The sequence below is a fragment of the Oryctolagus cuniculus genome, chromosome 10, assembly GCF_964237555.1.
Source record: "Oryctolagus cuniculus chromosome 10, mOryCun1.1, whole genome shotgun sequence".
NCBI classification, from domain to species: Eukaryota; Metazoa; Chordata; class Mammalia; order Lagomorpha; family Leporidae; genus Oryctolagus; species Oryctolagus cuniculus.
In genome coordinates, this window is record NC_091441.1 from 108,575,906 (window position 1) to 108,599,500 (window position 23,595).

Sequence of the window (23,595 nt, forward strand, 5' to 3'; positions counted from 1 at the left end):
AGGCAACGTCAATCCCCTATGGATGCCCAGAAGCCCCCGGACCAGAGGCAGAGCCAGCGGCGGCCGCTGCACCTGCTCAGAGTGCTTGTGCCCGGGGATGCACAGGGCGGGGCTGACTGCACCACGCTCAGGCTCAGCCGTCCAGGAAGAAATGAGCTTGGACATCCCAGCAGCCAGATGCAAACAGCAGTAAGAAACTGGAGGGGCTGGCGCTGTGGAACAGTGGGCTAAGCTGCCATCAGCAGCGCCAGCATCCCATGTGGGTACTGGTTTAAGTCCCGGCTGCTCCACTTCCGATCCAGCTCTCTGCTATGGCCTGGGAAACCAGTAGAAGATAAGCCAAGTGCTTGGGCCCCTGCACCTGCGTGGGAGACCCGGAAGAAGCTCCTGACTCCTGGCCTCAGGTTGGTGCAGCTCTGGGTGTTGCAGCCACTGGGGGAGTGAACCAGCAGATGGAAGACCTCTCTCTTTGTCTCTCCCTCTCTCCATCTGTAACTCTGCCTCTCAAATAAATATATCTTTAAAAGAGAGAGAGAGAGAGAGAGAAAAGAAACGAAACGACAGGATGACTCTAAGAGCCTGCTTTCTGCCTTGCGACCACAACCCGATCCACCCACATTACCCGTGGCTGCACAGGATTGTATCTTTTTTTTTTTTTTTTTTTTTTTTTTTGACAGGCAGAGTGGACAGTGAGAGAGAGAGAGAGAGAGAAAGGTCTTCCTTTTGCCGTTGGTTCACCCTCCAATGGCCACTGCTGCCAGCGTGCTGTGGCCGGCGCATCACGCTGATCTGAAGGCAGGAGCCAGGTGCTTCTCCTGGTCTCACATGGGGTGCAGGGCCCAAGCACTTGGGCCATCCTCCACTGCACTCCCTGGCCACAGCAGAGAGCTGGACTGGAAGAGGGCCAACCGGGACAGAATCCGGCGCCCCGACCGGGACTAGAACCCGCTGTGCCGGCGCCGCAAGGCGGAGGATTAGCCTAGTGAGCCGCGGCACTGGCCAGTATTGTATCATTTTTACCCCAAGATGTGTCTTTTCGGTCAGGACACCTGCTCTGCTTCAAAGCCTGGTTTTCCTTGATACTGAAAACCACTCCAAGTTGACCAAGTGGAAATGTTCAAGCATGTCACTTCTAATCTGTAAGAAAATGTTACAACTTAATTTCCCCCCCAAAAAAAAAAAAAAGTGAACTGCGCGCACCTGTTAATGAAGTTCTTAAATAGCAAAGGTCTGAAATAACACGGAAGTGTGAAAAGGGCACAGGAATCACACCGGGGACCGCGTCATCACTTGCAGATGCTGTTTCGCCTTCCCAGAAAATCCACAGCAAACACAACTCACAAAGCAGTAGACAAACAGTAATCAGGGGCCTGCGCTGTGGCGTAGACTTTAGCATCCACCTGCAGCAACGGAATCCCGCAGGGGCTCCAGTTCAGGTCCCAGGTGCTCCTCTCTGATCCAGCCTCCTGCTGTGGCCTGGGAACACAGTGGAAGACGGCCCAAATGCTTGGGCCCCTGCAGCCACAGAGGAAACCAGCTCTGGCTTCAGATCAGCCCAGCTCCAGCTGTTGCAGCCATTTGGAGGTGAACCAGTGGATGGAGGACCTCACTGTCTGTCTCTCCCTCTCTCGTCTGTAACTCTGCCTCTCAAATAAATACATAAATTGTTAAAAAAAAAAAAAAAGAAAAGGAAAAAACACTAATCAACACTGATTTTTATGATAACGTGGCCAAACACAAAATCCACATACTCCCATTAGTGACTGTGTTAGCACCAGGACACAGAAAAGAGAAACAAACTAGCAATGACTCGATGACTCGGCAGCGGGCACAGGCTAATGAGGCAAGAAAGTGTGGGCGGGTGGAGGCAGCACAGGGCTCTACTCAGTCAGCACCTTAGGATGTCAGTACTTTTCTACTTCCTCAGCGGGATGAGCCACCGCCGGTGGCTCCAGTATCCCCTGTGAGCGCCCCTTCCAGTCCGGCTGCTCTTCTTCTGATCCAGCTCCCTGCTAATGCACTTGGAAAAGCAGCAGAGGATGGCCCCATTCCTCAGACTCCTGCCACCCACGTGGGAGACCTGGAAGGAGCTCCCGGCCCCTGGCTTCAGATCAGCCCAGCTCCAGCCATTGCGGCCACCTGGGGAGTGAACCAGCCGATGAAGATCTCTTTCTTTGTCTCGCTTTCTCTCTCACTCTGCTTTCCAATTACATAAAATAAATCTTTTTTTTTTTTTTTTTTGACAGGCAGAGTGGACAGTGAGAGAGACAGAGAGAAAGGTCTTCCTTTGCCGTTGGTTCACCCTCCAATGGCCGCCACGGCCGGCGCGCTGCGGCCGGCGCACCACGCTGATGCGATGGCAGGAGCCAGGTGCTTCTCCTGGTCTCCCATGGGGTGCAGGGCCCAAGTATTGGGCCATCCTCCACTGCACTCCCTGGCCACAGCAGAGAGCTGGCCTGGAAGAGGGCCAACCGGGACAGAATCCGGCGCCCCAACCAGGACTAGAACCCGGGTGCCGGCGCCGCAAGGTGGGGGATTAGCCTAGTGAGTCGCGGCGCCGGCCAAATAAATCTTTTTTAAGATACAATCTCCTGGGGCCAGCACCATGGCGCAGTAGGTTAATCCTCCGCCTGCGGCGCCAGCATCCCATATTGGTGCCGGTTCTAGTCCCGGCTGTTCCTCTTCCAGTCCAGCTCTCTGCTGTGGCCTGGGAAAGCAGTGGAAGATGGCCAAGTCCTTGGGCCCCTGCACCCACATGGAAGACCAGGAGGAAGCTCCTGGCTCCTAGCTTCAGATCAGCTCAGCTCCAGCCATTGCGGCCATCTGGGGAGTGAACCAGCGGATGGAAGACCTCTCTCTCTCTCTCTCTCTCTCTCTCTCTCTCTCTCTCTCACTGTCTGTAACTCTACCTCTCAAATAAATAAATAAAATCCTTTAAAAAAAAAAAAAAGATACAATCTCCCTCAATGGAAGCCCGACGTCCCACTCCAACTGGCACCAAATCTGTCAAGCTGATGTGAAAACTTATCTAAAAAGAAATGCTTAGAGATACCCAAGGATTTTTCTGAAAAAGAAGGCAAAAAAAAAAAAAAAAAAAGAAGAAGAAGAAGAAGAAGAAAAAAGGCTTCGCTTGGCCAGAGTCAGAATTCACTTCAAAGTTCCAAAATGCAAAACAGACAGGCGAGGAGAGGAGGACAGAGCCCAGTGCAGGAAGGAGGGCGGGCCCACAGGAATCTGGGCTCCCACGAAGGCGGGATCCGAACTCAGCACACCTCACACACGCCTCGGGGGGAGGCTCCTGCTCCCAATCTAACAAGACAGGGTTAGAAAACGATGTCAGGGTCAAGAGCTCCTTCTTCAGAAACAAAACCCAAAAGCACACAGGGAGCCCCAACAGCGCGGGCGCCTGGATGCCCTGCCCTGCCCTGCCTCTGCCCTCCGCCTTTACCGCTCTGCCTCCCGGGGACCCTCGAGTTTCCTTTCCCCGTCATTCCCCCGCTGCAGCAGGGCCGGCTCCAAGTGGCTCTTATCAGTCTGTCCAGGGCACATCCCAGCCCCTGGCACAGCACCTGGTGGAACGGATCAGACCCCCGAGCAGACGGGAGCCACTGCGTCGCAGGGCAGGGGCGGCGCTGACCGTGTGCACAAAGCACAGCCCAGGCCCAGGACTCAGGCAGCCTGGGGGCCAGGTAGGGCCCTGCAGCCACCTGCTCCAAGGCCACAGACAAGGTCAAGACCGTGCAGCCGCCGAGAAGCACAGCACCGCCCACTGCTTCAGCCCCTCTCGTTACCGTCTGCCCATGCAGGAGTCTCCCTTTGCTTGAATACTTCTGGCAACAGGGAGCTCACTCTCCCCACAGCCTGTCCCTTGTCTGCACAGCTCAAACTCACAACATTCCTTCTGTTATGGGACGGACTCCTTCCTCCTTAGGCCTTTTCCAAGATGGCCTTACACGGATTAGGAGATTGCAACAGATCCTGGGTCTTGGCCAGAGGACTGGAGATGGGCGTGCGCCGGGGAGAACAGTGACAGCTCCGACAGATGAGCGCCGGCCACCAGCCAGGCCCAGCCCCGGCTTGTGAACACTTGGCCGCCCCATGTGCACCCACAGGCGACTGGATACAGCCCACCCTGCAGGCCCCCTCTGCCTCCAACCTGCAGCAGCCCAAGGGCAGCCCAACCTTCCTGGGGACAGAGTGCCATCCCCTGCCGCTCCGTGGCTGTGGCCAGGTTCAGCCTGTGCCTGGCCCTCTGCCCTTCTCTGCTGCCTTCCTCACCCTGGCTTCCCTCCCTCGCAAACAAAGGAACTTGAGGCTGAGAGCTCCACACTGGGAGGGCCACCCACTTGGAGCAGGGGTCAAGCCCCGGGGCCCCTGCCCCACCCCAGTCCCCTCCCTGTCCCTAGCGTCCACCCTTGCTGTTTTGCAAGCTCCTGAGGTCCAGCCTCGAGGTCAGCTCCACCCCCTCCACCCCCACCTTGTCCCCTCCCACATGGGTGCGCAACTGCCCTCTTCCTGGGGTCTCCACGCTCCCCAGGTCTTCCCTTATCAATGAAGGGTGGGTGTTCCCTTCCCTTCCCTTTCCAACCCATCGCCCGAGGACCACCTCTCCCCTGGCTCCACCCCACCTCCTCCCTGCGCCCACCTCTGCCTCATCTTGCAGATGGCGCCCCACTGATTGATGGCTCACAAACTCCCGAGCCCCCTTCTCTGACCCTTCTCACTCGGTCTCAGGCTCATGCTCGCCCTGGGACCTTTTCACTTGCTATGCCACCCGCTGGAGAACTGCTGCCCTCAGGACAAAGCGCGTCTCCCTGGCGTGACAGCCAGGGTCCATGCAGCACGCCCCCGCTCTCCCCTTGCACCCAGCCACACACACCTTTCCCTGCTACACAGACAGGCTGTGCCACATTGGGGCCACCCTCCCTCTACCCTGTCCAACTACACATCCCTCAAGAACCCACAGAGATGTGGTCCCTGCCCTTTTTAAGATGCACTTATTTGAAAGGCAGAATGATAGAGAGAGGAAGAGATAGGGCTCTTCCATACACTGGTTTACTCCCCAAATGCCCACAACAGCCAGGGCTGGGCCAAGCTGAAGCCAGGAGCCTGGAACTCCATCTGGGCCTCCCGCATGGGTGCAGGGATCCAAGCACTCGGGCCACCTTCCACTGATTTCCCAGTGTCTTAGCAGGCACTGGAACCATGTGGTGAGCAACAGCTTAACCCCTGGGCCACCGTGCCAGGCTGACCCCGCCTCCCTGTCTGCTGGGCTCCAGCCAGCAGCCCCCTCCGGGGTTCCCTCACAGTCACACCAGATGTCGCCACCAGGGGACACGCTTGCCCCAGCCACCAGAGGGAGGGCAAACAGGCCAAGTATCAGGCTGAGACACCGCAGGGTTCCAAGCGCCCGCTGGGGGTGTGGCAGAGGCGCGGGCCGGGGCAGATGTGGGCTGCATGGAGCGGCACAGGCCACTGTGCACTGTGTGTGCACCATCCCACCAACAACACGACGCCAGCGGCCTCCTCCCTTCCCCACACACCGCGGGTTTACGGCACACAGCCCGCGGCTTCGGAAGTAACCAGCAAGAATTCAAGGCTTCACCTGCCGCCTCGCCTCCACACAGGAAGTTTCCATCTCGGGTCACCAAGCTGAGGACAGGTGTGCTACTGCCACCCTGCACGCACAGGTGTCCAGCTGGGCCCACTACTCGCCCATCCACTGAGCCGCTACTTCCTCACCTGTGAAATGGGCAGACTGCCCCTCCCCGCCGGCCCTCCACAAAGCCAGGCCTCAGGTAAGGCAGCCGCCCAGGCCCCCGACACAGGGTGCCTGTGACTCTTTTCTGGATGAATCAGCTCACTCACAAAAGCGCCGCAAATGTGGACAACAGCAGCAGCGCCCACCCTGCCTTTCCTGCCTTCCTGGACTTTGCTCAGTGCCCCCACCCCCAGCCACGGCTGCCACCACCAGGCTGCCCTGCAGGATGTGGTCCTGCCCTGCAGGATGTGGTCCCCAAGCAGCCTGGGGAGGCGTGCGGGCAATGTCCTGATGTGACAGCACACCCCGGCCACTCGGGACTCCCAGCGGTGTGGCCAGCACCCGGCCACGCTCAGTGCCCAGCATTGGGGCTCCAGGGACGGACAGCCAGGGCAGCCAGGACGGCGTGACGAAGACCCAGGCAGCAGCCCCTCCTGGGAAGCCACCACCTGCTCCCGGTCATGGAAGATGTGCAGACCCCAGTCCTGCGACTTCCTGCTGAGAGACAGGGGTCCTGTACATGGGGGCGGGGCCACGGGATCCAAGGACTTGCCGCACCCACACACCAGCACACGACTGTGCACCTGAGGGCCAAGGTTGGACAAAGCCAGGCAAGGCTGTTCTGGTGGCAAAAGTCAGAGGAAACTGGTGACAGTGGGGTGGGGAGGGAATGCGATTCCCGGCCCTCAGCCTGCTGCGTGCGGCACCACAGCACCGGCTCGCCCAGCCCCCCACGAGAAGCCTCGCTGGGGAAGGCAGGAGGATTCTGAGACTAAGATAAGCTAAAGACTCGAGCCTGAAACGCAGGAGCCAGCTCAGTGCCCTGCGCCAGACCCACGAGGACAAACACTGTGATCCCACTGGCGTGAGAGCCCCAGGGAGCTCAGATTCCCAGGGACAGAAGGCAGGAGGGCGGGCGCTGGGGGCTGGGGAGGGGGGTGGGGAGCTGCTGTTTCCTGGGGACAGAGTTTCAGTTTAGGAAGATGAGAGCGTTCTAGAGACAGACAGCTTAATGCCACCGAGCTGCACACTCAGAGACTGGGAAAGTCCTGCTCCGTGATCAACGCACTGCAGTGCGAGAACACGGGGCCCCAGCACTTGCCCTCTGGGAATCTCACCTGCAGCCAGGCGCCCCCTTGAACAAGGGGGTGGGGGGAGACGCTCGCCGCAGGTGCACAGCGGCAGCAAACCTTCGGGAAACAACGCTCGTCCCTGTGATGAAGCCGCTGATGCCCCATCCACACATCCCTCTGCAGGTGTTCACCAGACTCAGATCTGCATGCGGGGATCCAGAACAATCTCTGAATGTCTCTGAATAGCAGTGTCAAGAGTCAAAGCTGACTGTGCCACCATCTGCCGTTTTACAGGGAGTCTTTTTGAAAGAAGCCCCAAGACACTGGCTGGCAAGAGTGGGGGCGGTCCTGGGGAGACCCCAAGCCGGAGAGGAGAGAAACGGATGTGTGGCATTTGATTGTGATCCTAGCCAGGTCCCACACGTTCCAGAAACTTCTGTGAGAAAAGGATTCAGATTGTGGGGACTCACACATCCTGTACTTCCTTTGATCGCCAGCACAATGGGTGCCCAGAACAACCCAGGGCAGAGGTCACGACCCCTCTGGACAGGCCCCTCTCCCCGCCTTTAAAGCCCTCAAGAATTCTGGCTTGGGAAATGCTACAGAGAAAGGTCTTCACCTGGCGGGGGGTGCGGGGGCCACCTGTGTGGACAGGATGTTTGCGGGGCCTGTGCAAACAGCGCAGGGCGGACCGGGCCGCCCCTTGCTCTCAGCAGCCTGGCTGCTCTGTGGGTGGGGGCAGGGGCTACCCCTGCGGGCCCTGGGAAGGTCTTTCCTGACCACCCTCAATGCCTTGAGTCTTTTTATGAGTCTGCAAAGTGGACAAGCAAAAAGGGTTCACAAGCTCCTCTCTGTCTTCCAGTGCCCAAGACCACAGAAACGGCAGGGCAAGGCTGAAGCCAACAGGAGCCGCTGGGCAGAGGGCTCCGCCTGTACCCCGTGAATCTGGCCTGAGAGATGCGCCCTGGACCACACTGGCTGGGCAGCTGCACCCACACTCCCTCACCTGCTCCCACGTGCCCACAGCTCCTGCTGGCACCTCCCAAACACCATGCTCTTGGGCAGGGCGTGGACAGCCTGCACCCCATACACAGTGGCCACCTCGTCCACTGCACCTGCCGTCCACTGCAGCCCGGCCCGGGGAGGAGTGGGCATGCTCCTGTGGGGCCCTAACTGTACCCCACACCCACTCCATAGCTGAGAAAGGAGACACAGCTTGCCCCAGACCACACACCCAAGCCGAGGGCAGCCACGGGATTCGAACTCAGGCTGTGGCTCCAGCCAGCAGCTCTTGGACAGAGCTTGAAGGAATGAAATGAGGAGAGAGGAAGGCAGGATGGAGGTCAGGGGAGGTCACAGCCGTCCTGGCCAGGCCCACCCCCAGCATGGGCTCTCAGCCATCACTCCATCTGCACGGGGCTGGGAGTCAGGGGCCAAGCTCTGGGCCCCCTGCCTCCTCCACGAAGGCCGCCTGGAGCCAAACCTGCCCACCCGGCTCTGCCAGGTGGAGCTGCCCAGCTGTTTCCTGGCCCAGCTGTGGACCGCTCTTCCCAAAGAACCTGCAGAACCACCACCCCAGCTGGCAGAACCCGGGCCCAGAGGAGCAGAGAGCCACGCCCAAGGCTATGGGGTGGCCATGGTCATTTGTGAGGCGGCCCTCAGCCCAGGGGCCTCTGGGTGGCAGGGCTGCTGCTGCGCCCAGGAGCGGTGAGCAAAGGTTCTGAGCAGACACAAGCACACCACGGGGTGGACGAGATGCCCGCCAGGCCCCAGGAGCCCTGGGCAGCAGAGGCCTCCAACCACAGCATCTGAACACCTATGGGGCGTGGCTTAACAGCCATCTCCAGCCTCCCACACACCCACCTGGAGCCCAAGACTTTCCCAAGGGTCTCCAAACATGTTTGTGGCGGTCTCAGGGGGAAAACAGCACAGCTCCAAACACCAAAAAGAAGCCACCAAATAGAAACACAAAGACGTTCACTTAAGATCTACAGATGTCACAAGAGATTCCCCAGCCCCACCTCCCCGGTCCAGCGCAGCCCAGTTCAGCACCGAAGGAACCTGGGCACCAAGAACTTGGCAATGATGGGAGGTGGGGGCAGAGTTGCTTCAGAAAATGACTGATCGAGTGACCAATTGATTTGAAAGGCAGAGTGACAGAGAGGGAGAGACAAAGATCTTCCATCCGCTGGGTCACTCCCCAAACTGCTACGACACCCAGGGCTGGGCCAGGCCAAGACCATGAGCCTGGAACTCCACCTGGGTCTCCCACATGGGTGGCAGGGGCCCAGGTCCCCGGGCACAGGAGCAGAGAGCTGGATGGGAAGTGGAGCAGCCGGGACTGGAGCCACAGCACAGGTCCTGGGGCAGCTGCTTTGAAGCTGGGGCTGCTTTCGTGGCGGGGTGGGGATGGCGAGAGGGGAAGGGCCACACCAGCCAGTCCTCCCTGGGACTTCTGAGTGATGCTCCCGACAAGTCTGGTGTCAGGGAGAATGATTTTGTTCTGGAAGATGAGTTCAGCATGGAACCAAGATCAGAAGGCAGCTCTGCCTGGCCCCGAGGCCCAAAGATGCTGACTCGTGTTCTGGATCCCACGGTGAGCGTGCAGGCTGACGCTAACCCATGGACCCTTAACATCCGCAGGACTTTAAGGAGAATCCAACACAGCCCAGCAGCTGCTGAATTCAATTTGAATATTTCCATTCCATCAGTGACATCCCAGAACAGTCAGAGTTCTGTGCAGCCCCTCCCCACCCTGCCCCATTCTTGGAGAGGGGGCGTCTGTTCTCCCACCTTGCTACTGTGGACATCACGACGTGGTACATATACAACCTGGAGAGGCCACAGAGCAGCATCTGCCCTCTCTCCTGGAGCCCTGCCATGCGCCATGTGAATGAGTTGGGTCCATGGACGAGAGACCACCACCCCAGCAGAGGCCCTATTAGACCAGCCAGACGCCAGGCTGGCCACTGGCCAACCACAGACATCAGCCACGCCGGGCCCACGTCAGCAGAGTCCACAGGATCGTGACCCAAATACGGGGATGGAAAAGGTAACTAATACTACTTATTATGGCCCTCAAAAGGTTAAGAGCAACACAACTGACACAGTATCAACCATCAGCTAGTTAGGAATGGATCTAAGTAAAGACATCTAAGACTACAGAAAAACCACAAAACAATGCTGTGAGAGAAGAGAGCCCGAGCCAGCACTGTGGTGTGATGGGTTAAGCCGCTGCTGTGACACTGACATCCCATATGGGCGCAGGTTCAAGTCCTGGCTGTTCCACTTCCGATCCAGCCCCCTGATACTGTCCCTGGGAAAGCAGCGGAAGATGACCCGAGTATTTAGTACCCTGCCACCCTCGTGGGAGACCGGGATGAAGGTCCTGGCTCCTGGCTTCGGCCTGGCTGTTGCAGCCATTTGGGAAAGGAAGAAGTAGATGGAAGATTTCTCTCTCTCTTCTCTCTGTAACTGCCTTTCAAAATAAATAAATACATCTTTTTAGGAAATAAACAAGAGCGATGTAAATAAGTGGAGGAATGGATCACATTCATGAGATCAAAAAACAGTGCTGTTCACCTGTCAGTGCCCTCACAACTGAGCTCTGGATTCTACACAGCAACAATCAAAATCCCCGCAGGATTTTTTTTTTTTTTAAAGATTTCTTTCTTCATTTGCAGGAGTTATACAGAAAGAGAGAGGGAGAGACAGAGAAAGAGGTCTTCCATCTGCTGGTTCACTCCCCAGATTGCGTGAAAAAGCCAGTTTACGCCAGGTCTTCCAAATGGGTGCAGGGACCCACGTGCTTGCCTTCTGCTGCTTCCTGAGGCCACCGACACAGAGCTGGATCAGTAGAACTGCTGGGACACGAACCAGTGGTGGCTTTCCCTGCTACCCCACAAGGCCAGCCCTGCTAGCAGCTTTTTAAAAATAGAAACTGATGGGCTGAGGGAAGGCGTCTGGTGCAGTGGTCCCGTGCTGGCGTGCCTGCACTCCAGACCGGGCTCCACTCCCCATTCCAGCTCCCTGCTGATGCACCTGGGAGGCAGCGGGTGAGGGCTCAAGGACTTGGGTCCCTGCCACCCACATGGGAGACCAGGATGGCGTCCCAGCCTCCTCATTTCAGCCTGGTCCAGTCTTGGCATTTTGAGAGTGAACCAGTGGAAAGATATGAAAGATATCCCTCCCTCCACCCCATATCCTGGCCCTTCAAATAAGAAAAAATAAACATCTTAAAATTTAAAAAAAAAAAAAAAAGGAAAGGATATTAGCAAGCTGATTTTAGATTTATTTGGAAATGCAGAAGACTTGGGGTAGACAAAATAAACTTGGGGAAAGAAGAAAGCTGGCGCACTCGCATTAGCAGATCCTCAGAGTCCCTCTAGGGCTGCAGGGAGCAAGAGAGTGGCACTGGTGTGAAGACAGGGGGCGGTGGGACGGAGCAGAGCCAGGCGAGGTGCTCGGCGTGTCCCTAGACAGCCAGCGAGGGGCCACAGATGGGCAGGGAGCGCTCCCGGGCCCCCGCGCCGGGTCGGCCACCGAACGCCAGCAGTGCCTGCAGCGCAGGCAGAAACAGATCCCAGGGGGACCTGAACGTGAAACGCCGGACAATGAGACATCTAGGATGTGACAAGGGACAGGGTCTTTACGTCGTCGGGGCAGACACAGATTACTCGGGACACAAAAGCAAGGAGCATCCCAGGGACGGGACCCGCGCCCCTCGACACAGAAAACATCACTAGGGAGAGGAAGGGGCAGGTCACCGGGTGGGACGAGCCGTGTAAGGGACCAATCAGGACAAAGAAAGGCACTTCAGACCCAGGCGGACAGCAACAAGACAGCCCACAGTGAGACAAAGCTGCCCACCATGACAGCTGCGGAGGGAACAGGAGTGAAAGCCACCTCCAGACACCTGGACCCACGCAGCACACTGGCCGCAAGCCCAGAGGGCGACAGCCAGCGCTGGCGAGGAAGGGCAGCGGGCAGCTGACCTGGCCACGTGCTCTGGAAAACCATGAGCGGGCATCAGCCAACACCACCGCCTGTTAAAAAAAAAAAAGTATATTTACTTACTTGAAAGGCAGAGTAACAGATGGAGAAAGAGAGTCCAGGCTGGGCCACAGCAAAGGTAGGAGCCAGGAGCTTTATCCAGGTCTCCCACGTGGGTGCAGGGGCCCAGGCACTCCAGCCATCCTCTGAAGACTGCCCTGGCGCATTAGCTGGGAGCTGGATCAGAAGTGCAGCAGCCGGGGATGCGGGTGTCACAGGCAGTAGCTCAACCCACTGCACCACAATGCCCACCCCCACTTTACGGTGATCCTGTCCCCACAGACATGAGCACCGCTCACAGCCACTGCACACATCACGCCCCAGAACCACCAGATGTCCATCAACTCCAGAAGAGTGGAGCAAACCATGACTGCTTCTGTCAATGGAATAAAAAAAAAAAGAGCGACGGTTCTGGATGGACCACGGGCACAAGACGACAGGTTGAGCCCCCAGCGCTTATCCTGTGCTACAGAAGCCAAGCACAAGCAAGATCACGATGTACGGTCCCCGTGACCCAAGACAACCTCCAGAACAGGCCAAGAGGGGCCAGAGCTGTGGTGCAGCCGGCTAAACCTCCACCTGCGGCGCCAGCACCCCACGGGGGCACAGGTTCAAGTCCCAGCTGCTTCTCTTCCAATCCAGCCCCTGGCTGATGGCCTGGGAAAGCAGTGTATGTTGGCCCAAGTGCTTGGGCCCCTGTATCCATGTGGGAAACCGGAAGAAGCTCCTGGCTCCTGGCTTTGGATCGGCGCAGCTCTGGCCATTGCAGCCATTTGGAGAATGAACCAGTGGATGGAAGACCTCTCTGTCTCTCTCTTTCTGTCTCTCCCTCTCTATGTCTGAACTTGGCCTCTCAAATAAATAAATAAACCTTTAAAAAAAGAATCTGGGAAGAGGCACCAAGCACATTCCGGAGAGCTGGGAATGCCTTCTATCTTGGTGGTGAGCGCCTGGTGTTGGGGTAGACAACTTGGTGTTGCGGGCACAGACTCACGAAGCTGTTCTAAGGCACCTGTGTCTTCCTGGCCACACAGTACACCAAACAGGAAGTTCTAAAAGTCGCGATTAGGAAGAGGTCAGAAATTGTCGTGAGCTGAGCCCCACCTCAAAGGATTGCGCAGGGCTGGCCAGACGCGCGGGGCAGCCACGCGGGGCAGCCAGGTTCCCTCTCCCAGGAGAACTGCGAACGCTCTCTCCCGCGTTACTCGGAGCCATTGCTCCCTGCTGCCTGCGGTCCTGCTCACACGGAAGCCTGCTGGACCCCGGATCTTGAGAGAGTGGAAGAGCTATTTATAGATGAATCTTGGGCCGGCGCCGCGGCTCACTAGGCTAATCCTCCGCCTAGCGGCGCCGGCACACCGGGTTCTAGTCCCAGTCGGGGCGCCGGATTCTGTCCCGGTTGCCCCTCTTCCAGGCCAGCTCTCTGCTATGGCCTGGGAGTGCAGTGGAGGATGGCCCCAGGTGCTTGGGCCCTGCACCCCATGGGAGACCAGGAAAAGCACCTGGCTCCTGGCTCCTGCCATCGGATCAGCGCAGTGCGCCGGCCGCGGCGGCCATTGGAGGGTGAACCAACGGCAAAGGAAGACCTTTCTCTCTGTCTCTCTCTCTCACTGTCCACTCTGCCTGTCAAAAACAAACAAACAAACAAACAAACAAAAAAATATAGATGAATCTTGCAAATGACTTAATTCTATTCATTACTCTTTCTGGTGCAACGCAATTCCTAATTCCTCCTGCCTGCAGACAGCTTAACACGAGGGGACTTCAGACAGCACGTGGAAAAAAGAGCTTTCTCCTCTTGGGCAGACAGGAAGTGGGCACCCACGCTGTCCAGCACAGCTTTCTATAAAGTGCCAGGTGAGCGCGCTGGCCAGGGAGGTGTTGAGTCAGACCCCTGTCCAGACCCAAGGGCCAGGGCCGCACCAGCGAGGGGTCTTGGGGGTGAGTCTGGGGGCTAGGGCTGCGTCCCCAGCGTGTTCTTCCCAAACCAAACTCCCAACACCTTTCCCTTGCAAACGGGAAGTTGCCAGCTTGGTGAGGAAGGGGCGGCCACACAGTGGACCTCTGATTGGTTTCCACCACTGGCCCTGGCCCGTGCCCTGAGCCCCAGGCTCGTTTTCCCCAGGGCTGATGTGGCACAAGCCGCTCACTCTGACACTTCCAGTGTGAGAGCTGCCAGGGCCCCGCCCCAGGCCTGAGGCTGCCGTCTCAGGATGCACCTGCCACACCTCCCCACACTTCACCAAGCTTTCCCCAGGCTCAGACGCTGCCGGCCCATGCACCACACTGTGCCCGTCCCAGTGTATGAAGCCCTTCGAGATACCACCCCATTCCAAAACGGGAGGTCGGCGTGGAGAGCGCCGGGCTGGGCATCAGGGCTTCTGGGCCCCATCTCTGAGCGCATCAAGCCTCTGAGGTCCTCTCCCAGTCCCGAGCCTCTATGGGGTTCCTGATCGCATCCCCACAGGCAGGAATCACCAATCTGTGAGCCCAGGGTGTGGTGTAAAGGCACCACACACTTGGTTGGTGCTTTAAAACATTTGATTGAATTGCCAATAGTTGCTAAGCAGGGGCTTCCCCGTGTTCCAGGCTCCTGTTAAAAGACCTGAAGCCGTGGGCCACGCAGGGCATCTGTGGCACCTGGGCTGGGCAGCAGCTGCCCCTGGGTTTCAGGCACCGGCCTCCGGCTCCCACCACTTCCAGCGACCCAGGCTGTGTACTCGGTCATGTTCACTCTCCTAGCCGTGTGCATCCCCAGCCAGGGGGCATGGCCTCTCTGGTTGCCAGCAGAGCCTGGTTAGAGTGTGCTGCCCTCAAAGGGGCTGGAACTGGAGGCAAGCAGGGCACTCCTACCCCTCCTGCTCCCTGGGGCCAGAGCCTGCCCAGCCGCCCCCACACTGCAGGCAGGAGGCCTCGGGCAGGGGACAGGTGCAGGACCTGTGGCTGCCAGCCCTGCCCCAAGCCCTGCTCTGACCTTCAAGGGCCAGCAATCAGAACAGTCCCGGAGCCTCGGTCTGCGCAACAGGGACGCATTTGCCTGCACAGGGCAGCAGGGCAAACTCAGGGATGCGGCGGGCAGGGCCTGGGAAGCGCCTGCAACAAAGGGCCCAGGCAGTGGTTTGCAAACCTCTGCTTCATCAGCTTCGGGGTGCTTGGACAATGCGCTTAACTTGGACAGGCCTCGGCAGCCTCATCTGTCAAATGGACATAATGACAGCACACCACGCACCCTCCCCGGGGTGTCATGAAGCTTAGTGGGCTGGTGCACGCTCAGGACAAGCACTCTCTCCACGCACACCAGCTAACCTCACACAGGTGATGGACAGGCAGGGCTGGCCTACAGCCTCGGTGGCCGAGCGGGCCCTGGGCTTGTTTCTGGGGTGTGGGCCTCACAGCCAGGCTGTGCCGACTCAGTGCAGCCGGGGGCGGGAACAGGCAGCAAGGAGTGCTGGGCTGCACATCTGGAGGCAGCTGGATGACAAACATGTGGGTGGGGGGCAGGAAGTGAGCAGCTGAACACCCCCACCCAGCCCCAGCAGGCCTGGCCCTTGGCTCATTCCACGGAGGGGACAGCTTCTGGCCAACCAAAAGACACCGATCTGTTCACCTAAACAAACGACCCAAGTTCACTCCCCGTCCCCGTCCCGGAGCAGGGGAAGGAGGGGGACTCACAGTCCGGGGCAGCCATCTGTCACCCTCACCTGCTCTCTCAGCAAGCCTGAGAGGGCCGCCCCACCCCCCACCCCCACCACACAGAGGCAGAGACAGGGGCTTAGAGAAGGCGAGTCGCTCGCCTGAGGTCACACAGCGGGGGCAGCAGAGGCAAGACTGCATCCTCGGAGGACTGGGCTGAGCCCGGCTTCCCATCATGGAGCCCTGGGGGCCAACCAGGGGGAGGAGGGCCCAGCAGAGCCCAGCCCAGGCGGCGCTGACCCCAGCTAGCCAGAAGCCTCCCTGGAAGCCCAGATGCTGCCGGACAGAGCACTCAGAGGCTATGCAAGCTGGGTCCAGCCTGGAGGAGGTGCCGGTGGGTGGGCGGGTGCTGCACGCAAACCATGAGCCCATGGCCCCACACAGGAGCAGGGCATGAAGGTGGCCCTGCACCACCTGGGACTCTGCAGCAAGAACCCTGAGCCAAAACACACTTCTAACCTAGCACTGCTCCAGGAAGTGGGCAGGACAGACACCTGCCACGTAGTGACAGGTAACCGACAAAATCCCACAGCAGAACAGAGTGCACCTAGGTGCGCGCCCGCAGCGGTGGCAGCTGGTGGCCCTCAGGAGTGCTCCCGCCCTAGCGGGTCCCCAAGACCCTCTGAGGAGCCCACAAGGTCTAAACGATGCTCGCGGAGACACGGAGACCCTGGCTGCCTTCTTCACACCTCCTCCCAGTTCTCCGGGACTACGCGACACCGTGATGGCATCACCACTTGGATAGGAACACGTGCTGGATGTTGTGTTTTCTAGAATTTTCTAAAGTGATCTCCCAAAAACATGCTTGGCGGGGTCAGCTGTCAGGGAGACGTGCACCAAAACCACAACGAGCCCCTAGCTCACCCTCACGGGCGGGGCGGTGACACGGGTGCTGGCCGGGAAGTGGAGGCGGCGGAGCCCACGTGCACTGCTGGCAGGGACTTAGCCCAACCGTGCTGCACCTGCAGGGCAGTGTGGCGGTCATCTGACAGCTACACTGAGTCTCCACAGCACCCCACGATTCTGCTCTGGAACTGCTCTCGCTGCCAGGAGAGATGAAAACGGGGGTCCCACCGTCCACAGCACAAAGTGCACATGATGCCAATGTCACTCCAACCCAGCGTCCATCTGCGGATGCGTAGATTGAAGAGCATGGTGTGGGCACGTGGAAACAGTACGCAGCCACGGGAAGGGACCGAGTGCAGACACACACTGCGGCACGGCCACGCCTGGAGAAAGCCACGCGGGGTGAGAGAAGGCAGTCACGTACAAGGGGCCCCCGGTGCGGCTCCCAGCTGTCCCAGGAGCAGCCGGGCCCCCCAGTCCAGACTCAGTCCAGACTCTGCAGCAGATTCCCGGCTGCTGGAGAGGAGGGGGCAGTAGACGGCTGCAACAGAGGCACAAGGTTTCTTTTTGGCGTGATGGAGTTTTCTTAAACGAGGGTTTGATGTTTTCACAACTCAAGCCTCCCTCGGGGTTCCAGGACCTGTGCCCGGCTGCCAAGTGGAGTCAGGCCAGCGGTGAAACCCAGGGGCGCTGACCCGAGGGGCGGGCTGCAGGCACACTGCGCCCATCAGCCTGAGGGCAGCTCCGAGCTCCTGGGGTGGCCGCATCTGCCCACCCCTCACCCAATGCCAGCCCTGGGGACACTCCTCGGGAGGTCGCCCCACCTCCCAGCGCCTGTGGCACAACCCACACCTCCCAGCGCGAGGCCTGCCCCGGCCTGGGGGGGCGGCACCCAGCAGTGCTCACCGCAGCCCCTGCGCTCCCACGATGCTGCGTCCCCCAGGAGGCAGGGGGTGGCACTGCAGGCCCCAGGTCACATGGCTGTCCCCTGTATTCTCAGCAGCCCTGCCCTCTGCAGGAGCCCACGTCCAGGGATACTCAAGCCCCTGCTATGGACCAGCGTGGGAGCTACTCGTCCCCAGCGCCCACAAGCCCGCACCGCACCTGGGAAGCAGCTGCCAGGCGGTGACTCAAGGAAAAATGAAGCAACCGCCTTCCCTGGCTCCTGTCAATCACCGGCTGGCAACATCTGCGCAAGGGAAGCCCTGGGCCAGCGAGGGCCAGCGGTGCCCTCAGAGCCACCTGACCCGCCCAGACATGCGCAGAGGTGGCGACCACCCACAGACGCTCTGTCCCGGCAGGCAGACGGCCCCTCCGCAGGCCCCGCGGGCTGGGGGTGAAGCCCCCCAGGGAGCCCTCCCTGGCTCACTCCAGCGGCCTGGAGCACCTGCCCCAGGCGACTCTGTAACACAGCCCACAGGTGTCCAGGATCCTGGGCTGGCCTGGAGGACTCCTAGGACTCTCCCACGGGGCGGCCCAGACCAGAGAGGACGGTGGCCAGGAGGCTTCTGGGAAGCAGGGCGGGTCTCCACCTGTCACTCACCGCTGCTCCCTGGAGACAGAGCCTGGAGGGCCCCTGTCTCCAGTGCTGGCTCCTGGGACCACAGGGGAGGGGGCAGGGCTCTGCTCCTGCACCTCCAAAACAAACCACATCGTGCCACCCCCTGCCTGGGGCCTTCACTGGCTCCCCACTGCCCCTAGCACAGAGGCTCATCCATCACCCTGGGTCTGGACCCTGCCCTACACCTCTCCTTTCACTCCAACCCAATCCCCTCTAGATGCAGGACCTTTGTACCTGCCAGTGCCCTGGCCTGCAGCACCCTCTTCTCTCCACTCCCACCCACTGTCTCATCCTGCACACTGTAGCTCCACATCACCTCCTCCAGGAAGCCCTCCCTGATCCCCAGGGATCATGCACTTCTCAGTCCACAGACAGCTAGGCAGTTCACGCCTGTGCAACGACTGACCGGCTTACCTGTCCCACCAAGCTCCTGGTCCCCCAGGGTGGGGTCTGGGCACGGTTTTGCTCCAGTTCGCCCAGCCTCTGCCCCAGCCAGGCACACACTGGCCACTGGGGGCTTTGTTCAGATGGAAGCACACTTACAGCAGCGCCCGGCACAAGTCACAAGTGCGGCGTTGGCAAGGGACATTCAGTTTTAATGAGCTCCCCCATCAGCTGAATGCCTCGGCGTCAGAGACCCCTGCCCCATGGGGTCTGCCACGTGACATCCCGAGCACGGGGCCCCTTTCCTCCACGCATTCCTGGGACCCGCAGGGGTTGTGGCGGGGCCTCCCCCTGGTCAGGACCTGCCTCCAGCTTCTCCAGGAACCCCCAAGCCCCCAGGAGCTGCCCCGCCCCAGCGTCCCCTCCGCTCCAGCGCCAGCCCAGGGGAAAAGCCGCCCCTGCAGAGCCCCTGAGCCACAACAGACGCCCAGCCCCTCCCCCCGGCCCAGGGAGCCGGGCATGTGGCTTCCATTAGGCCACATCTGGACGTGCTCAGAGGCAGGGAGGGCCCAGCCGAGGCAGCCTGGATCCCTGGCACAGCTCCGGCTCCAAGACAGGACCGCCGCCTCGGCCGAGACTGGGGCGATGGCGCTGGAATCCTCCTGGTCCAGGCTCCAGGTTGCCACAGCACCGCGAGGGCGGGGGTGGGAAGGGGGGCATCTCCAGGCCCATCGCCTGTGTCTCAGCAGGATGCGGGGGCTGAGCTGGGCAAAGTGGCCTCTCTGGCTTCTCCCCACCAAAGGCCCCTGCAACACTAGGGTCTCCCCAGGCCTCCCCCAAGAACAGCAGCCAAGTGGCTCAGGGCCCAAATCCCACTTCCTCTGGGACGTGCAACCCTTCACCCTAACACCTCGCTCACCAGCCCTCGGCCATGAGGGCCCAGATCCCTGCGTGCATCCCCCGGTTAGCGCCCCTCTCCCCGCAGACCCCAGCAGGGCAGCGCCGTGCCACCATGTTCATGGGCACAGACGGGCCCCTTGCGAACTGGTGAAGAAGAGAGCAGTAGGCTGCAGGGCAAGGGGACGGTCACCACTGACCCTCGCCACCACCGAGCAAGCGCCCAGCTCAGGCCCAGCATCCGACACAGAGGGGCTCACGGAATCCTCACCACGGCCCCAGGGAGCAGCGACTTCCTGCTGCTGGCAGATGGAGAAACTGAGGCACAAAACAGTAACGGCCCCAGGCGCACGAGTCATGAGCCCAGAGCCCATGCAGCGGTGGGTGACGGCAGCCGCTGAGCAGTGGGTGTTTACCTGGCCAGGCCCTGCTCCAGGGTCCCCTTTGAGCCCACCCCTACCCTCCATTCTCGGCACACCAAAAGCTACAACTGTCTTGCCGCGCCCTGTGAATTCAGGTCTCTGAGCCTTTGCCTGTGCCGTACCCCGGACAGGACAGCCCTTGGATGGGGTGAGGGGCTCTGAGGCAGGAGGCACTCGATGGGGAGAGGGGTGGCACCAGCCCCCAGCAGCCTTTACCCAAAGCCACACCCTGAAACCTGAGAAAGCTCAGGGCAGAGAAAATAAGAGAGACCAGAGTCCCCAAGAACAAAGAAGTCCCCAGGATTCCAAGGCCCCGAACCCCAGCGCGGCCTCTGGCAGCAAGGGGCGGGGGCGAGGGCAGGGGCTGCGCCTGTTTTGGAAACCACCAGCAGGCGCACGCTCCCCAGCCAGGCTGCAGCCCCCCGCCCCCACCCCTGCACACGTGCTTCTCATTACACAGGGCAGGAGGGGCGGGGCAGCCGCCTCTTGCCACGTGCCCCCAAGTCAGCGGTCACGCCCCTCAGACCCTGCGCTGCTGGGCGCAGTGGGCAGCAAGTGGGGGCCTGTGGGTCTGAGGGAGCCACCCAGCCCCCAGGGTTCACCCTCATTGCACGTCTACAGGATGCACACACAGGCCACGCCCAGCAAGTGCTGTCGGAGCCAGGACTGGTTAAGGGAGCTGCCCGAGGCCACCGAGCCACAGGCAGCAGGACGGGAAGCTGGGCACAACGTGGAAGGCCTCACTTCCAGGAAGCCTTCCCAGATAGCCTCTCTCATGGCCCCTGGCCTGAGGACCGGGTGCAGACCCATTAGCCCGTCCCCGCCATCCCAGGGCTCACAGGTGACACCTGACAAAGGTCAGCAGGCTGAGTGACGTGGGACCGGACAAGACGCAGGCTCCAGGCTGTGGGGGATCAGCTCCAGGCCCCAGGGCGCCTCAGATGGGAGGCAGGGAGAAAACAGGGGTGGGGGGGGCGCCTGTGACAAGACACAAAGGATTCAGGGTGGAGCTCCTGGAGGAGGTGCCCCGAGCAGTGTGACCGAACACTTGGAACAGAGAGGACATGGTGTGGGGTGCCCAGAAGAAGACAGGAAATGAGGGGCAGAAGGGACAATGGGGGGCGCGTAAGAGACCGCACTGAGTCACCCAATATGCAGTGTTCTGGGGGGCAGAGAGCCCCACTGAGTCGCCCAGCGTGCACAGGGTTCTGTGTGCAGGCCTTGCACGACGCCCTCGGACTCAGCAGAGACTCTGCCAGGAGCAGTCGCTGCCTGCACGGCACGGATGTCCCACTGGAGAGGACGGTGACGAGGACACGGCGACTATGTACTACACGGTTACGTACAGCTAAGAGAAACTAAAGCATCAGAGGAAAGGGGGTGGGATTTAGGGACCACGGGGAGGTGGCTTGAGCAGAGAGCTGAGTGGAGGGGAAGAATGAGCCACAGGGGCACCTAGGCAAGTGCAAAAGCCCTGGGGCAGGAAGGAGAGGGTGTGCGGCAGGAGAGCTGCAGGAAGTCACAGGACAGGCCGTGCGGGGCCCACGGCCGCCAGGTGGTCTCTGGCCTCTGCTGGGAGCTGGCAGCCACAGGAGGGTGCTGAGTGGTGGCTGGCAAGGACTGCCGGGTGTGTTAGCAGATCCTTGGCTGCAGAGAGTGGCAGAGCTGGCACAAGGCTCTCGGGAGGGAATGCACCCCCGTCTGCCGCCACCCGAGAGGCAAGCGTGCAGCCGTGCCTGGAGGCACCAAGTCTGCAACCTCGCGAGCTCCGAGGAAGAGCGCCCCCCACCACAGGAGCCTCCCCCGCTGGCCCCCAGCCCGGGTCTGCAGCCCTGGCGACCGAGCTGGGGGACAAGGCTTACCTTCAGGGCCGCCTCTTGGGACAGAATGCACCGAGTTGGGGTCTGTGTCCTCCATGGCCCGGGAACGGGGCAGACCCTGCACGGGCCTGCGCACCTCCGGGGTGGGGGGCACCTGGGCTGCGCCAGCTGGTGTCGTGGACGGCACAGGGTGGCTGCTGGGCTGCACTGGGTCCCCGGGAGAGCTGGGCTCGGCCAGTGAGGGGACACGTTCGGCCGTGCTGGAAGCGGGCAGGGACGCAGCACCCTGGGGCCTGGCACTGTGCGGGGTGGCCTCGGCCTCTGGGATGAGGTTCTCTTCAGGCCCCGCCCTGGCTTCTGCCGCCTCCTCCCGGTCCGGGAGACGGGGTTCTGCTGGGGCTGTGGTAGGCAGCACATCCAGTTCCTGCTCTCCACCCGCCGCCGGCTGCTCCTCCGTGACGGCCAGTTCCTCCTCATCTTCCTTGCTGTCCTCTATCACTCTCCTGGCTTTGGCCTGCACAGGGGCCGGGGGCCCCAGGGCAGCGGCTGCTGTGGGCCTGGGGAGGGCGGCTGGCCAAGGCGGGGCCTGCATGGTGGACAGCGGTTGACTCCCGCCTCCCAGAGCAGCCGGGGGGCCCCCTGGCCCTGCCTGGACCTCACCGCCCAGGGCCACTGCTGCTTCTGCCTCTGCCACCTCCTGATCGTAGCTGTAGGGGTCTTCGTAGTGCCGCTCAGGGTCACCCTCCTCCGCATCGGACACGTTGCCCTGGCAACCTGGGAGCTGGTAGCAGATGAGCTCGCCACCAGCATCCGGGCAGTGGCAGGCCCCGCAGGGCGGCAGGTGCACGGTGTGGCCGGCGGTGTACTTGCGGCCCGCGTGCACGCAGCCCACCTGGCCGCACTGTGGGCAGCTGTCAGCCGCCACCACAGCCTCAATGCAGTTGGGCGGCAGCTCAGGGCACAGCATGAACTGGCAGCTGATCTTGCCGCCCCCCGGCGGGCAGGAGCACTCGGTGCTGCCGAAGTCCACGAAGTAGGACCGGCCGGCAGGTACCCGGCCGTCCATGAAGCCGCCCTGCACGCAGTCGTAGTACTGGTAGCCCTCGCAGGCACAGCCCTGCTGCACGCACGTGGCACAGCAGGCGCCCGGCTCCAGCGCCTCCTCAATGCAGTTCTCCAGTGGCGGGCACTCGACCCCCGTGCAGTCCTGCCATGGGACCGCCCCTCCTTGGCCCGGGCCCAGGGCGAGTGTCAAGGCCAGAGCCAGCCAGGCTCCTGCGGGCTCCCAGAGCAGCGCCATGGTCCTGCAAGGTCCTGGGGAACGAGAAAAGAGGCCCATCAGTGCCAGGAACGCCCACGGGACCCAGGCCCTCTGTATCCTGACACAGGCCCTCCGGGTGGGGCCCTGGTACCCACACACACACGCCACTGCATCCTGACTCTGTCACTCACAGGAGCCCGCGTCCAGTGAGCTAGGTGCTTGGCATCTCACACAATGTCCCACAGTCCTCTGTGCACAGCCCCCCCATACACATACACACAGTCTCCCCCACACCCACATCCACACCTGCACACACCCAGCGACCCGACTGTTCTCCCGAGGCCCAGAGGCCCAGAGGCCATGGTGAGTGGGCATGTTGGGCAGGAACGAGCCCATGCTGCAGCCCACCACTCGGATCCCAGGAGGCTCAGGACACCCCGGAGACCCCGGAACTGCAACTGAGCCCCAGAGGAAGCCGTACACTCAGCCCCCGCAGCACCAGCAAATGCATCGTGGCTGCCTCATTGTTCCTGAGCCCCAACACACACCCCAAGTTCTGCCCTCTCCCCCCGTCCTGCCCTCCTCTTTCCCTGGGACCCCAGCAGGATCGGAGAGTAGCCGGCTCAGGAAGGGGAGCCTCACTAGGCCTGACCCCTGGCCCGGTAGAAGTCACCTCCACAGACCCTCCCAGGGGCCTGAACACTCCCAGGGCTCTCCTCTCCCCACCCCTGCTCATCAGCCTCCAAAAGCCACTCAAATGCCACCTTCTCACCAGTCCACACCCCCCCCCAAGAGTCAAGGTCCCACAGCCCCCCCCCCCCAGGG

General features: G+C 60.9%; 1 protein-coding gene across 2 annotated transcripts in view; it reads right to left on the reverse strand.

The window, feature by feature from the left end:
* Positions 1-23,595, reverse strand: part of FBLN2 (fibulin 2) — a 65,925-nt gene that overhangs the window by 24,787 nt on the left and 17,543 nt on the right. For both annotated transcript variants that reach the window (XM_008260298.4, XM_017343695.3), the window contains one exon: positions 21,552-22,823. In XM_008260298.4, coding sequence (XP_008258520.2) covers positions 21,552-22,809 — 1,258 coding nt within the window. In that variant the 5' untranslated portion in view covers positions 22,810-22,823. Of the gene's footprint in view, positions 1-21,551; positions 22,824-23,595 lie in introns of those variants that run through there.